Source organism: Sus scrofa, chromosome 6 (genome assembly GCF_000003025.6).
Source record: "Sus scrofa isolate TJ Tabasco breed Duroc chromosome 6, Sscrofa11.1, whole genome shotgun sequence".
Classification (NCBI taxonomy): Eukaryota; Metazoa; Chordata; class Mammalia; order Artiodactyla; family Suidae; genus Sus; species Sus scrofa.
Window position 1 is genome coordinate 47,667,776 of NC_010448.4, and position 14,571 is coordinate 47,682,346.

At 50.4% G+C, this 14,571-nt stretch overlaps 1 protein-coding gene across 1 annotated transcript; it reads right to left on the minus strand.

Annotated features, from left to right (window-relative positions):
* RINL (Ras and Rab interactor like) lies at positions 4,852-14,508 on the minus strand. Its single transcript, XM_021094350.1, is given in 13 exon segments — positions 4,852-6,311; positions 6,394-6,557; positions 6,676-6,807; positions 7,003-7,320; positions 7,710-8,117; positions 8,203-8,241; positions 8,244-8,351; positions 8,639-8,703; positions 9,023-9,095; positions 10,369-10,471; positions 11,863-12,022; positions 12,221-12,309; positions 14,303-14,508. Coding segments are annotated over 12 exon segments (1,674 nt in total). The 5' UTR covers positions 12,271-12,309; positions 14,303-14,508; the 3' UTR covers positions 4,852-6,257.

The window sequence follows — 14,571 nt, forward strand, 5'->3', positions numbered from 1 at the left end:
CACCCGTGGCATGTGGAAGTTCCCAGGCTAAGGGTCAAATCAGAGCTGCAGCCGCTGGCTTACACCATAGCCACAGCAACGCAGGTTCCGAGTCACATATTCCACCACCACCACAGTGGATCCTTATTTAACCCACTGAGTGCAGTCGGGGATCGAACCTGCATCCTCATGGATACTAGTCAGATTTGTTTCCACTGTGCCACAACAGGAACTCCTCAATGAAATTATTTTTTTATTTTTTTATTTTTTTTGGCTTTTTAGGACCACACCTTCAGCATATGGAAGTTCCCAAGTTAGGGGTCAAGTTGGAGCTACAGCCGCTGGCCTACACCACAGCAATGCGGGATCTGAGCCACGTCTGTGACCTACACCACAGCTCATGGCAACGCCAGATCACTGACCCACTGATCAAGGCCAGGGATCAAACCTGCAACCTCATGGTTCCTGGTCGGATTTGTTAACCACTGAGCCATGAAGGAAACTCCCCCTCAATGAAATTCTTAATGGCCTGCTTGCCCTGGAGGTCTGCTCTTTCTTGAAGCTCATCTCCTGGTCTGGCCATCCCACTCAGTATTGTGTGTGTGTGTGTGTGTGTGTGTCTTTTGCCTTTTTAGGGAGGCATACACAGCATATGGAGATTCCATAGGAGTCGAATTGGAGCTGTAGCTGCAGGCCTACACCATGGCCACAGCAACTCCAGGTCTGAGCCTCATCTGTGACAAATATCATAGTTCACGGCAATGCCAGATTCTTAACCCACTGAGCAAGGCCAAGGATCGAACCCTCATCGTCATGGATTCTAGTTGGATTCATTAAACTGAGCCACGATGGGAACTTCCCCACTCAGTTCTGTGTGGACATAAGATCAGAGGCTGTATCCTGCAGTCCCCCTAGCCCCTGTTCCTTGCTTCGATGCCCAAGGTGGCTGTCCTCAAGCTTTTGGGCTGTCAAAAACAATTGGGAGGAGTTCCTGTAGTGGCTCAGTGGTAACAAAACTGACTAGTATCCATGAGGATGTGGGTTTGATCCCTGGCCTTGCTCAGTGGGCTAAGGATTTGGTGTTGCCATGAGCTGTAGTGTAGGTTGCAGCTACAGCTCCAATTTGACCCCTAGCCTGGGAACTTCCATATGCCTCAAGTATAACCCCAAACAAAAAAAGAACAATTGTGAAAAAAAATCTATGCCCTGGCATATTTTTAAGTTGACATTGAAAATTACAGAGTTTTGGGAGTTCCCTGGTAGCCTTAGGGGTTAAAGATTTGGCATAATCATCCCTGTGGCTCGGGTTTGATCCCTGGTCCAAGAACTCCCGCATGCCACAGTGCAGTCGATAAATAAATAAATAAATAAATAATAAATACATTTTAAAAATTAAAAATAATAATGCAGGATTTTGATGATTATAAAATGTAAAATTTTAATGCACTACATCGCTTCATTAGATGGATTAACAGAGATTTTCCTAATTTTCTTGTAGATGAACGTCCTTGTTGCTGGAATAAGACGGAGTTGGGTGTTAATTTCTACTCGAGTTTCCTTTTTTATATTAAGTGCTAAGAATCTAAGTTTCCTGTAGCTGCTGTAACAAATGACTGCAAACCAGGTGGCTTTAAACAACAGAGATGTACCCTCCTGCAGTTCTGGAGGCAAGAAGCTAGAGATCAGTATCGCTGGGCTGAAATCAGGTGTCAGCTGGTCACACTCCTTGTCTCTTCCAGCTTCGGGTGGCTGCAGGCACTCCTCGGTTCGTGGCCACATCATTCCAAATTACAAGGCTAGTATCTTCAAATTTCCCTCTGCTCTGTGTTTAAATTGCCTTCTCCCATTTGGGTCAAGCCTTCCCTCGCCTTCCTTTTATAAGGACACGTGCGATTGCATTTAGAGCCCCCCTCAATAGTGCAGGGTAACCTCCCCATTTCTAGATCGTTAATTTGATAACATAGGCAAAGACCCCTTTCCAAATAAGGTAACTATGGATTCCAGAGATTAGGACATGGAGATCTTTGTGGGGAGCCATTTTCAGACTAATACAGAAACTTTGTTCACTGAATTATTCAGCAAGTATTTTATTCACCCTTTTTTTTTTTTTTTTTGTCTTTTTTGTTGTTGTTGTTGTTGTTGCTATTTCTTGGGCCGCTCCCGCGGCATATGGAGGTTCCCAGGCTAGGGGTGGAATCGGAGCTGTAGCCACCGGCCTACGCCAGAGCCACAGCAACGCGGGATCCGAGCCGCGTCTGCAACCTACACCACAGTTCACGGCAACGCCGGATCATTAACCCACTGAGCAAGGGCAGGGACCGAACCCGCAACCTCATGGTTCCTAGTCGGATTCGTTAACCACTGCGCCACGACGGGAACTCCCAGCAAGTATTTTATTGAACACCTACAGCGTGCCAGGCATTTGTCTAGACACTGAGAATACAACTGTGAACAAAACAGAGACCCCTAGCCTCCTGGAGCTGACATTCTAAGGTTGCACTCTCTAAAATGGTATCTACAGGACTTCCCATTGTGGCTCAGCAGTAATGAACCTGGCGAGTATCCATGAGGATTCAGGTTTGATCCCCAGCGCTGCTCAGAGGGTTAAGGATCCGGCGTTGCCATGAGCTACAGTGTAGGTCACACACAGTGTGGCCGGCAGCTCCGATTAGACCCCTAGCCTGGGAACTTCCATATGCTGTTGAGTGCAGCCCTAAAAAAATAAAATAAAATAAAATGGTAGCTACAGGAGATCTCTGGTGGCTCAGTGGATTAAAGAACCTGTGTTGTTACTGCAGTGGCTTGGGTCACTGCTGTGGTGTGGGTTTGATTCCTGGCCCCAAAACTTTTGCATGCTGTAGGCATGGCCAAAATAAAATAAAATAAAATAAAATGGTATGCCATTTGTAACGACATGGATGGAACTAGAGACTCTCATACTGAGCAAATTAAGTCAGAAAGAGAAAGGAGTTCCTGACGTGGCGCAGTGGTTCAGTTGCGATTAACGATTCCAACTAGGAACCATGAGGGTGTGGGTTCCATCCCTGGCCTTGCTCAGTGGGTTAACCATCCAGTGTTGCCATGAGCTGTGGTGTAGGCCTGTGGCTACAGCTCTGATTAGACCCCTAGCCTGGGAACCTCCATATGCCTCGGAAGTGGCCCTAGAAAAGGCACAAAAGACCAAAAAAAAAAAAAGAGAGAGAGAGAAAGACAGACACCATATGATGTCACTTATATGTGGAATCTAAAATATAGCATAAAAGGGGAGTTCCCGTCGTGGCGCAGTGGTTAACGAATCCGACTAGGAACCATGAGGTTGCGGGTTCGGTCCCTGCCCTTGCTCAGTGGGTTAATGATCCGGCGTTGCCGTGAACTGTGGTGTAGGTTGCAGACGCGGCTCGGATCCCGCGTTGCTGTGGCTAGGCCGGTGGCTACAGCTCCGATTCGACCCCTAGCCTGGGAACCTCCATATGCTGCGGGAGCGGCCCAAGAAATAGCAACAATAACAACAACAACAACAACAACAAAAAAGACAAAAAAAATAAATAAATAAAATGTAGCATAAAAGATCTATCTACAAAATAGAACCAGCTCATGGACATGGAGGACAGACTTGTGTTTGCCCAGGGTGAGGGTGGGGGGAGTGGGATGGACTGGGTGTCTGGGGTTAGTAGGTGAAGACTGTTACAACTGGAGTGGGTGGGGAATGGGATCCTGCTGTATAGCACAGGGAACTATATCCAATCACTTGTGATGGATCAGGATGGAGGATAATGTGAGAAAAAGAACATATATATATATTTTTTTTAACTGGGTCACTTTGCTGTACAGCAGAAATTGGCAGAACACTGTAAATCAACTATAATAAAAATAAAATATTGATTACATGTTGAAGTGATATATTGAGTCAAATCAAGTATGTTATTAAAGTTGATTTCACTTGTTTCTTTCTTTCTTTTTTTTTTCTTTTTTCTTTTTTTTTTGTCTTTTCTAGGGCCGCCCCCTCAGCATATGGAGGTTCCCAGGCTAGGGGTCTAATTGGAGCTGTAGCTGCTGGCCTACACCACAGCCACAGCAACCCAGGATCCAAGCCATGTCTGCAACCTACACCACAGCTCATGGCAATGCCAGATCCTTAACCCCCTGAGCAAGGCCAGGGATCGAACCCGCAACCTCATGGTTCCTAGTTGGATTCGTTAACCACTGAGCCACAACGGGAACTCCACTTGTTCCTTTTCAGTTATTTTTTTCCTGCACCTGTGGCATATGGGAGTTCCCAGGCTAGGGACTGAATCACAGCAGCAGCAGCTGGCCTACATACACCATAGCAACGCCAGATCAGAGATGAATCTGCAAACTACACCACAGCTTGCCCACTGAGAAAGGTCAGGGATTGAACCTGAAGCCTCATGGATACTAGTCAGATTCTTAACCCACTGAGCCACAATGGAAACTCCTTTTTTTAGTTATTTTAAAATGTAGGTATGAGAATATTTATTTATTTATTTATCCGAGCCACGTCTGCAACCTACACCACAGCTCACAGCAACGCCAGATCCTTAACCCACTGAGTGAGGCCAGGGATCGAACCACGCAACCTCATGGTTCCTAGTCGGATTTGTTAACCACTGCGCCACGACGGGAACTCCAGTATGAGAATATTTGAAACTACATGTGTCGCTTGCATTCTGTTTCTATTGGATAGTGCTGTTCTAAGGGGAGGGAGAAGATTATGGACAGTTAACACAATAAATAAGTATATGACGGTATGCTAGAAAGTGATAGTTTTCATGGAAAAAACTAAAGATAGGTGTAAGGCAGTGTGTTAGTTTCCTATGGCTCTGTAACAAATTACCACAGATTTAGTGGCTTAAAAAAAAAAACACCCATTTATTATCTTGTAGTTCTAAAGCTCAGATGCCCAAAGTATGAATGGACCTAGAGATTATCACATTAAGTGAAGTAAGTCAAAGACAAATATCATATGACATCACTTATATGTGGAATCTAAAAAAATGATTCAAGTGAACTTATTTACAAAACAGAAATAGACTCACAGACTAGAAAACAAATTTATGCTTACCAAAGCGGAAAGGAGGGGGAGATAAATTAGGAGTTTGGGATTAACGTATCCATATATATAGAATATGTATAAAACAGATAAAGAACTAGAACCTACTGTATAGCACAGGAAACTAATACTCGATATCTCATAATAACCTCTAATGGAAAAGAATCTGAAAAAGAATTATATATATGTATGTACATATACACTTATCTATGTATAACTGAATTGCTTTGCTGTACACTTGAAACCAAGACAACATTGTAAATGAACTATACCTCAATTAAAAAAATAAAATCAAAGGCTGAGTTCCTTCTAGAGGTTCTAGGGGAAAATCCATCCCTTGTCTTTTTCGGTTTCTAGAGGATGCCTACACTCTTTGTCTCCTGGACACATCATTCTGACTTCTGCTGGCATCATAGTTTTATTTTCTTTTATTTTTTTATTTTTTTATTTTTTAGGGCTGTACCATGGCTTATGGAAGTTCCCTGGCTAGGGATCGAAGCCAAGCTACAGTTGCCAGCCTACACTACAGACACAGCAACACCAGATCTGAGCCACCTCCACAACCTTTATCGCAGGCAACGCAGGATCCTTAACCCACTGAGCAGGGCCAGGGATTGAACCTGCACCCTTATGGATGTTAGTCGAGTTCATTGTCGATAAGCCACAACGGGAACTCCTGCTGGCAGCATCATAGCTCTTCCTCTGACTCTCCTGCCTCCCTCTTCTAGGGACCCTGGGAATTACATTGGACCCATCTGAATCCAGGATAATCTCTCCATCTCATAATCTTTAACACCCCCCCAATATCCTTCATTTAATCACACCCGTAAAGTCTCTTTTGCCACTTAAGGTAACATATTCAGAAATTCTGGGGATTAGGAGGTGGACGTCTTGGGTGGGGGGCCTTACTCTGTCTACCATAGGGAGGGTCAAGCCAGAGGAGCTGCAGTTTAAGACAAGGGGTGTCAGGAGAGAGGCTCTCTGGAGAAGGTGACATCTGCCTAAAGTCCTGAAGGAAGCAGCAGTGTGGATATTCGGGAAGGGCATTCCAAGAAGCAGGAACTGCCAAGGCAAAGGCTCAGGGGTCGACCTATTCCCTTTTCCTGGGCATCCCTCCTTCTGGTGCCCTCTAAACCACAGGGGTCAAAAGTTGGTGCTGTCTCAGGTGCCTCTGAATCTTGTTTGCGAGTAGAAAGTTTTGAGATCCCTAATCGTCATTGGTCTCCCGCACACTCTCTATCTCCCACGGTTCCTCAAAGGGCTGTAGGGAGAGTCAGGAGCCTGGGTCAGAAAGGCAACAGGTTCAATCCTCCCTTCCACCCGCAGTCCGGAAGGGTGATCACCTGGGCTCCAGGGCCGCTCTGTCTGTGCAGCGTCCGCCTGCGGTGCCACTGGCGCAGGGAGGCCCTGGCCTCTGAGCTGAGCTGCTGGGGCGCGCGGCCCTCGTCGGGCTGGTAGTGGGCAATGTGGTACAGCGCCCCAAACCACGTGGTCAGGTAGTACCCGGCTAGAGGCGAAGGGGAGGTCAGGTCAGTCCTCTCATGTACAGGTCGAGGCTGTCAGGGGGGTCTGCGGCCCTAGGGCGCTCCCTGTTGGGTCCTGGCGTTCCGGGGCTGGGGGCTCACCTTCTCCGCGTAACTCATCCGGATCCAAGAGCTCCATGAGAAACTCCACGTCCAGCTGCGTCTCCCCAATGTCCGGACTCCAGATCAGTTCCTCCGTCAGCGCTGGCAGGAAGGCGTCAGCCCCCAGCGGCTCTAGGGGAGCCGGAGGACGGGCTCTGAGGTGGATGGAGACACCTTCCATCCGAACCCCAGGACCGCGAGTGCCGGCTGCCCTTCCACTTTGCCGGGCATACCAACGTCCCTTACTAGGTCCCCCGGCTCGCGTAGACGCCTCCCGCAACCCTCACGCCACGCCATATCCAGGTGGACACAAGCGTCCTTCTTTACCTTGATTGTCGCCCTGAGCCAGGCCCGAGTAGACGTCACTGCACACAGCCAGCAGGAGGGACACCTTGCGGCGTGGGGCGCAAGCAGCGTGGAGGTGAGCCAGGCGCGCGTGGATGCGGCTCCGCAGGGCGGGGGCGGGGCCCCGCCCATCACGCCCCGCCCCCTGAGCTCCAGAACGCCCCGCCTCCGCGCGCAGAGCCAGTTGTCGCCTTCGCAGTTGCCGCAGCTCTGGGGCGCGAAGCCTGCGGAGTCGAGTCCACAGGGCTGGCTTCAGCGGCGCCAGCACCGCCCGGCACAAGGCTGCCTCCACCGCGGGGCCTTCAGGGGTTGAGGTGGTTGAAGAAGGGGCCGCCAGGCTCACCCACTCCCACCCTCTCGCTCCCCCGACCCGCCCTGGCCAACTGGCGCCCTTCCACAACGTCTGGCCACCCAGTTGTGTAGACTGAGGTGTGGACACACGTGGAAGAGGGAGCCTGGGTGTGAACACACACGTGGAAGAGAGAGGGGTAGGGCTGGCACACAGGGGTGAGATGGAGCAGTGGTGAATAGAATCAGTGTTACTATAGGTAGGAAAGGCGGTGTGAGTAGAAAAGGCGACAGATGTGAAGGAAGTTGGGTGTTCACACCTGCGGAAGGCCAAGAGCTGGCAAACGTGAATCTGGGGGGGTTTGGAGAGTGGCCCTAAGTTCCCACTCCATCCTCATTACCTAGATCCTCGTCCTTCTGGGGGACCCCAGGTCCCCTGCTCTCAAAAACAGCCCTGACATCAGGGTCCTTTGCTAAGTGTTCCTGGAGGTCAGTGAGGAGATGCCGCACATCCTGAAGCAGCTCTGTGGCCGGGTCCCCAGGCCTGTGGGCCCCCGCAGTGTCGGAGGTGAGGCGCGCCCGAAGGCCCCGGAACTGCCTGGCCACATAGCCGCTCCGGGCCCTGGCTAGAGCCCGGATGTGATGAGTGAGCACATCCTCAGGTCCTTCCTCTTCATCTTTGTCCTCCTCCTCCTCCTCCTCCTCCTCCTTCTCCATCAGGCTGGCCAGAGGTGGCCTAGGATGTTGTACCTCTGGGCTGAGTGGGCCTTCCACCCAGGAGACCTGGTGAGGGGCTGGGTGCCTGGGGGCTGTTGTGAGAAGAGGGTTGGGTTCCATAGAACAGGGGCTGCAGCTCCTTCACCTTTCAGGGGCCCAGGGCCCTGCCCATCTAACCTGGACCATGTGTTTCAGCAATTTCCGGAGTTGTCTCTGGGGGGTCAGTTTCGTCCCCCACCCTCTGTGGGTATCCAGGTAGAGCTTGTTCACCACGAAGAGCACCCTCCCTGAGGTGTTGAGTTGAATGCTGCCAATCTGCAGAGAATCTGGCGGCCAGCAGAAGTGAGGTGTCCCAGGTGCCCAAGGGGCCAGCTTTGGTTCCTTCAGGTCACCAGGAGACTTAGCCTGGACACAGCCTTATTGCTGGAGGAACTGAGGCTTGGTCCCTGGCACCTCCTCATTCAGGCCCAGGAGTCAAGCACCATCCCCAGCTTTCTCAAAGCCTCAGCCTTATCCTCCCTCAAACCCTGTAGTTTGGCCCAACCAAGTGCCATCTCCTGGACTAAGGGGACAGAAAAGTGGTCTCTTCCTCCCTTAGAGAATCATGACTCACCTGTGTGTTGGTCTCCAGGCCCTAGAGTGGGAGGGGGCAAGAGCAGTGTTCTGGGTAAAACATCCCTGAGAAAAAGACAAGGAGGAGCCCCGATGCGGATGGTGTGTCATAGGGAAGGATTCCCCATTGACCCCACCCCTTTTCCACCTTTTTTGGCTGCCCCATGGGAGTTCCCAGGCCAGGGATCAGATGTGAGATGCAGCTGCAATCTATAGCCATAGTTGTGACCTATGCCATAGCCCACAGCTGCAGCAACACTGGATCCTCAACCGACCGGGCTGGGCTGAGGGTCAAACTTGTGTCCCAGTGCTCCAGAGACACAGCCAATCCCATTGCGCCACAGCAGGAACTCTCCCCTTAGTCCTTTTGGTGGATGACCTGTACCTGCTAGCTGATAGGAAGGCCAGGAGATGGGGCAGGTCAGGCATGCAGAGCTTAGAGGATTCCAGAGACACACCTGCGGGGAGAGGCAAGGAGGAACAAGTTAAAAAACTTAAGGGGAAACAGCCTTCTTTCCCCTGGGACTCTCTCTTTCCCAGGTTTGCAGTTCCCCCAAAGACCTTCAGAACAGGGAATTTTCTACCCCTTGCAGCCCCCTGTGTCTTCTGTGTCTTAAGCTTGCATCCCACTTATGTCACCAAATAGGATTCATTCATTAGACACATATTTATTAAGCATCTGTTCATTTTCAGGCACTGGGGATACAGTTGTCAAAAGGCAGGTGCATCCACTTCCCTCCTGTAGCCTACCTTTTAATGGAAGGAAATAAAAATAAATGAGTAAACAAATAAAGATAAGTCTATCATGTATTGAGTGCTGTGAATGAAATCGAGTGATTGAAAGCGACTAGAGTTATCATTAGCTGTGGCGGTCAAGGAAGGTTACGTTTCTGTAGAGGGCCAGAAGATGGAGACTAAACCGACCATTGAAGGAAATACAAAGGGCCTGAGTTGGGACATATTAAGCATGCTCAAGGAACAGACAGAGGCATTCTCTTGTGGCTCAGTGGGTGAAGGATCCGACATTGTCCATGCAGCAGCTCAGGTTGTGCTGTGGCATGGGTTTGATCCCTGGCCTGGGAACTTGCCCATCCTGCAGGTATGGCCAAAAATGGAAAAAAAATAAAAATAAAAATAAAAAAAGGGAACAGAGAATGGTGTGTTGGAGCAGAGTGAATGAAGGGCAGTAGATGGAGAAGTGGGCAGGGGCTAAGCAGGCAGCATCTTATAGGCCATGATGAGGAATTTAAAATTCACTAAAGATGTTGCATGTCCTTTGCAGGTTTGGGGGCAGGAATGTATAACGTCTGATTGATGTTTGAAAATATTACTCTGGTTGCTGTGTTTAGAATGGATTGCAAGAAGGAAAGGGTGAGAGAAGAGGCTATTACAATTGTTTGGGCAAGAGGCGATGGTGGCTAGGACTCAGGTGATGGAGCTGGAGGGGACTGGGAAGAGTTAGGGGGCATTTCAGAATTAAAACTGAGCATGGGTTAAGGATCTGGCATTGCCATGAGCTGTGGTGTAGGTCGCAAACATGGCTCGGATCTGATGTTGCTGTGGCTGTGGTGTAGGACCCCTAGGTGTGGACCCCTAGCCGGGGACCCTCCATATGCTGCAGGTGCAGCCTTAGGAAACAAACAAACAAAAAAAAAGAATTAAAACTGAGCAATCTTGGTGATAAATTTGCTGTGGACTGGAAACTTGGAGTGGAGGTGGTAGTATCCTCACCTCCAGGGAGCTTCTGGATCCGGTATGTGTTGACATCCCCTGGCGAAGGTCCTGTCCTCAACACCAGGATCTGGCTGTGGTCATGTCCTATGACCAGGAAACTCTGGCAGGGGGTGGGCGGAAGCAAAGGTCAGCTTGAAAAGGACAAATGCAGAAGTCTGCTTTTGCCTGCCTAGCATCTATCTCCCTTATTTTGAGTTCCACACTCCAAAATTCCTTTCGAGAAACTCGCTCTCTTAGGTCCTGTGGGTGGAAATAACTCCCTCCAAGCCCTAGGGGTGGGTCCATGACCTGACCTAGCCAGTAGCCTGACAGTGTTCTCTGACCATTGTGATTGGTTCAGAGATGATCATATGAATCAAGCTCAACCAATGAAAATCTTCCACAGGATTTTTGCTGGAGCTCTTTGGAAAGAGCTTTCTTCGTACAGTGGGGGTTGCTAAGCTGGGCTCATGTGGCCCTGAGCTGGGGCCAGCCATCTCTGTCACTACAAGGAGAGACCCCCCCTAAAGGAGGGAGACCTGTTAGTTGCCTTATTCAAATTTATCCCCTATTGCTCGCAGAACTCCAGCTTTGTTCAGGGCATCAATAGGCCCAACCATAGGAGATGGATAATGATTGTTGTAGCCAGTAGTCCCCACCTCTGGCTGTATAACTCTCAGGTGTGCTTTTAAAAATATTGCTGCCTGGGCCCCATCCATATATTCTGAATCAATTGTGAAGGCTTTTGCTTTTCTGGCTAAAAAAACAAATGCAACTGGTGCCTCCCTTCTTCCCTTTTCTGGTGTGGAATTCACATGTGTGCTTGGGCTGGGGCAGCCAGTGGGTGACCATGAGGGACGTCAAGAGAGTTGCAGAGACGCTGGCCTTGATGTCACGTGGAAGAGAACTGGAGCCTGCAGCTGCCTTTCTGGTTATGTTAGCAAGATAAATGCCTATTCAGAGTTCCCCTCATGACTTAGTGGTCAATGAACCCGACTAGGATCCATGAGTATTCGGGTTTGATCCCTGGCCTCGCTCAGTGGGTTAAGGATCTGGCGTTGCTGTGTGCTGTGGTGTAGGTCACAGACACAGCTCAAAACCTGTGTTGCTGTGGCAGCTGTAGCTCTGATTCGACCCCTAGCCTGGGAACTTCCATATACCGCAGGTGTGGCCCTAAAAAAAAAAAAAAAAAAAAAAAAAAAGATAAGTGCCTATTCATCTAAGCTACTATAAAACAAGTGTTTATTATTTGCATCATCCCCAAATAGGAAAAATTCCCCGCAGTTTAAAACAAAGCTAAGAAATAGGATGAAGAGAAATATACGTATAAGTTGTCTTATGCTCAGACATTGCTGAAATTACTTTTACTTCTGGGCTTTTCAGTCATTTGAATCAAAAAGTAGCTTTTCTACTTGCTTAGTTTGTGTTGTGTTTGTTGCTAGCAACCAAGAGAGTCCTGATTCAGGGTGTCACGGGGAGGGTCAGAGAGGGTCCCCAGCTGTGTGTACTTACCCCTGGTGGCCACAGCTCCAGAAGGGCTTTTGCACCCTGGGCATCCAGCTCTGGAATCTGCCACACCCCACATGTTCTCTGCAGTCGAAGGCGTGGCTCTGGGGTCCCAAAGACCCCTAAGTGGGTCTCACCTGCTCCATTCGCCTGTGATGGGATTAGTCTGGGACAGGCAGGGATCAGAACAGGGTTCTGAGGAAGGCGATTGGACACTGAGGTGGGCGTCAAAGGTCCAGGAAGGGGCAGCCCAGGGGGAACAGGTCAGAGATGGGGTTCGGGGGTCCCATGGGGGATGGGAATTGGCTGGAAGGGGCTTCTGATTCCAGGGGCAGGAGATGGAGATGGCCCCAGCAGCCCTCACCTCTCCCGGTCGGTGGGGCCTGCCGAGGCCTTGTCCTCCGGCTGGCCCATCCTCAGGATGCAGGTGGCCAGTGAGCCATGGTCTGGCCTCTGGCAGGGAGGAAGATAAGGCTCGAGGCTGCTCCAGGGGTAATATTCAAAATACAACCCACGAGGCAGAGACGCTGACCAATCAGAATGGACTTGAGACCCCTTGCTATGCTAGGTGTTAATTCTTTAATTGCCGGATGGTAGGGAGAGCTGGGGGTCCCAGGAGGAAGGCCAGTGTGTTTTGGGTGTAGGAGGAGTGGGAGAGGACTCAAAGATGACAGCTGTTTACCCAGTGGGAGGTTAATATTTCAGTTTTGTTTTGTTTTTGCTTTTAGGGCCACACCACGGCATATGGAAGTTCCCAGGCTAGGGGTCAAGTTGGAGCTGCTGCTGCCGGCCGACACCACAGTTCACGGCAATGCCGGATCCTCAACCCACTGAGAGAGGCCAGGGATCAAGCCCACATTCTCATGGATCCTAGTCTGGTTTGTAACCGCTGAGCCTCAACAGACACTCCAATATTTCAGTGTTTACCATCCAGTGCCGCTGTACAGCTGTGGACCAGCTAACTAACAACGCTCATGGAAACCCAGTGCCTGGAAAAGGGCTCTGCCCACAGTAGGCATTCTGTCAAAGTGACAAATGTCATACAACATCCCCTCTTCCTCCCTCCCCAGACCACAGAGGGGCCCTCAAATATTTTCTCCCAACATTTTTTTTTTTTTTGTCTTTTTGGCATTTCTTGGGCCGCTCCTATGGCATATGGAGTTTCCCAGGCTAGGGGTCTACGAAGCTGTAGCCACCAGCCTACACCAGAGCCACAGCAACGCGGGATCCGAGCCGCGTCTGCAACCTACACCACAGCTCACGGCAACGCCGGATCGTTAACCCACTGAGCAAGGGCAGGGATCGAACCTGCAACCTCATGGTTCCTAGTCGGATTCGTTAACCACTGCGCCACGATGGGAACTCCTCCCAACATTTTATGAAAAATTTCAAACATTCAGAAAAATGGAATTTTTTTTCAGGGAACATCCATATACCCACTACCTAGATTCAACTATTAACATTTTATTCTTTTTGCTTTACCACACACCTGGCCCTCTATCCATCTATCCATCAGACCCCAACTCTTAACCAGGTAGAGTCCTACAGCGGGTTATCAGTTAAGGTAGCCATTAAAAAAACTATCCCTGCAGCAGTCTCAGGAGTAGGGGGTCTAAGTCCACCCATTTGTCCATCTGTCTGTTCATCCTTACATACATCCATCCACCCATTCACCCACCCATCCATTCATCCACTCACCCACCCACCCATCCATCCATCCACCCACCCATCCATCCATCCATCCATCCATCCATCCATCCCTCCACCCACCCACCCATCCACCCGTTCATCCATCCATCCATCCATCCATCCCTCCATCCACCCACCCATCCATCCACCCATCCACCCATCCACCCATCCATCCACCCATCCATCCATCCATCCACTCATCCACACATCCATCCATCCATCCATCCCTCCATCCACCCACCCATCCATCCACCCACCTATCCCTCCACCCATCCCTCCACCCACCCATCCACCCACCCACCCACTCATCCATCCACCAACCCATCCACCCATCTACCCATCCATACATCCATCCATTCACCCACCCATTCGTCCATCCACCCAACAAGTATTTACTGAGTACAGGCCCAGAATTCGGTGCCTGGGGAAAGGATGACAGCAGACTAGGCCCCTGCTCCCAGGGCTTGTGCTCTTCTTGGGGTGGGCACAGGGGATGGATAACAAACAGTTAAACAAATCCCTCTGCCCCCTGACCAGAAACCTAGGGTGTTGGGAAGTGGGAGACAGAGAGCAGGTGCCCTGCCCAGGGGAGAGCAGGCAGGAGAGGTCGGGGGAGGGAGGCAGATGCTGGCCTGGGTCCCGTAGAGGTGGAGGGGACGGATGGTGCTGGGCAGGGCCAGAGGGGGCAGCTGCCTGATACCAAAGGGAGGCAGCGAGGGGTGATGATGCCAGCTGCTTGGTCCCTGGGGGCCCCTACCTGTTCTCGGAGGGGAGGCCTGGAGGAGCAGGAAGTGAAAGTGTTCTCACAGAGAGAGGAAGCAGAGCAGGCAGGGGGAAGAGGCGGGGCTGGGGGTACCTCCCTCTTTCCGGGGGCTCAGGCCTCAGATGACTGGGCTTTGGAGGAAGGACCCTAGGCAGTCTGGGGTCCAGGGGTAAGAGCCGTGAGGCTCCTGTGGCCACAAGAGTCCCCTCTCGACAGCCTTCACGCTGTTTCTCGTAAGAGCCTGTGGATGCTACGGTTTTCTT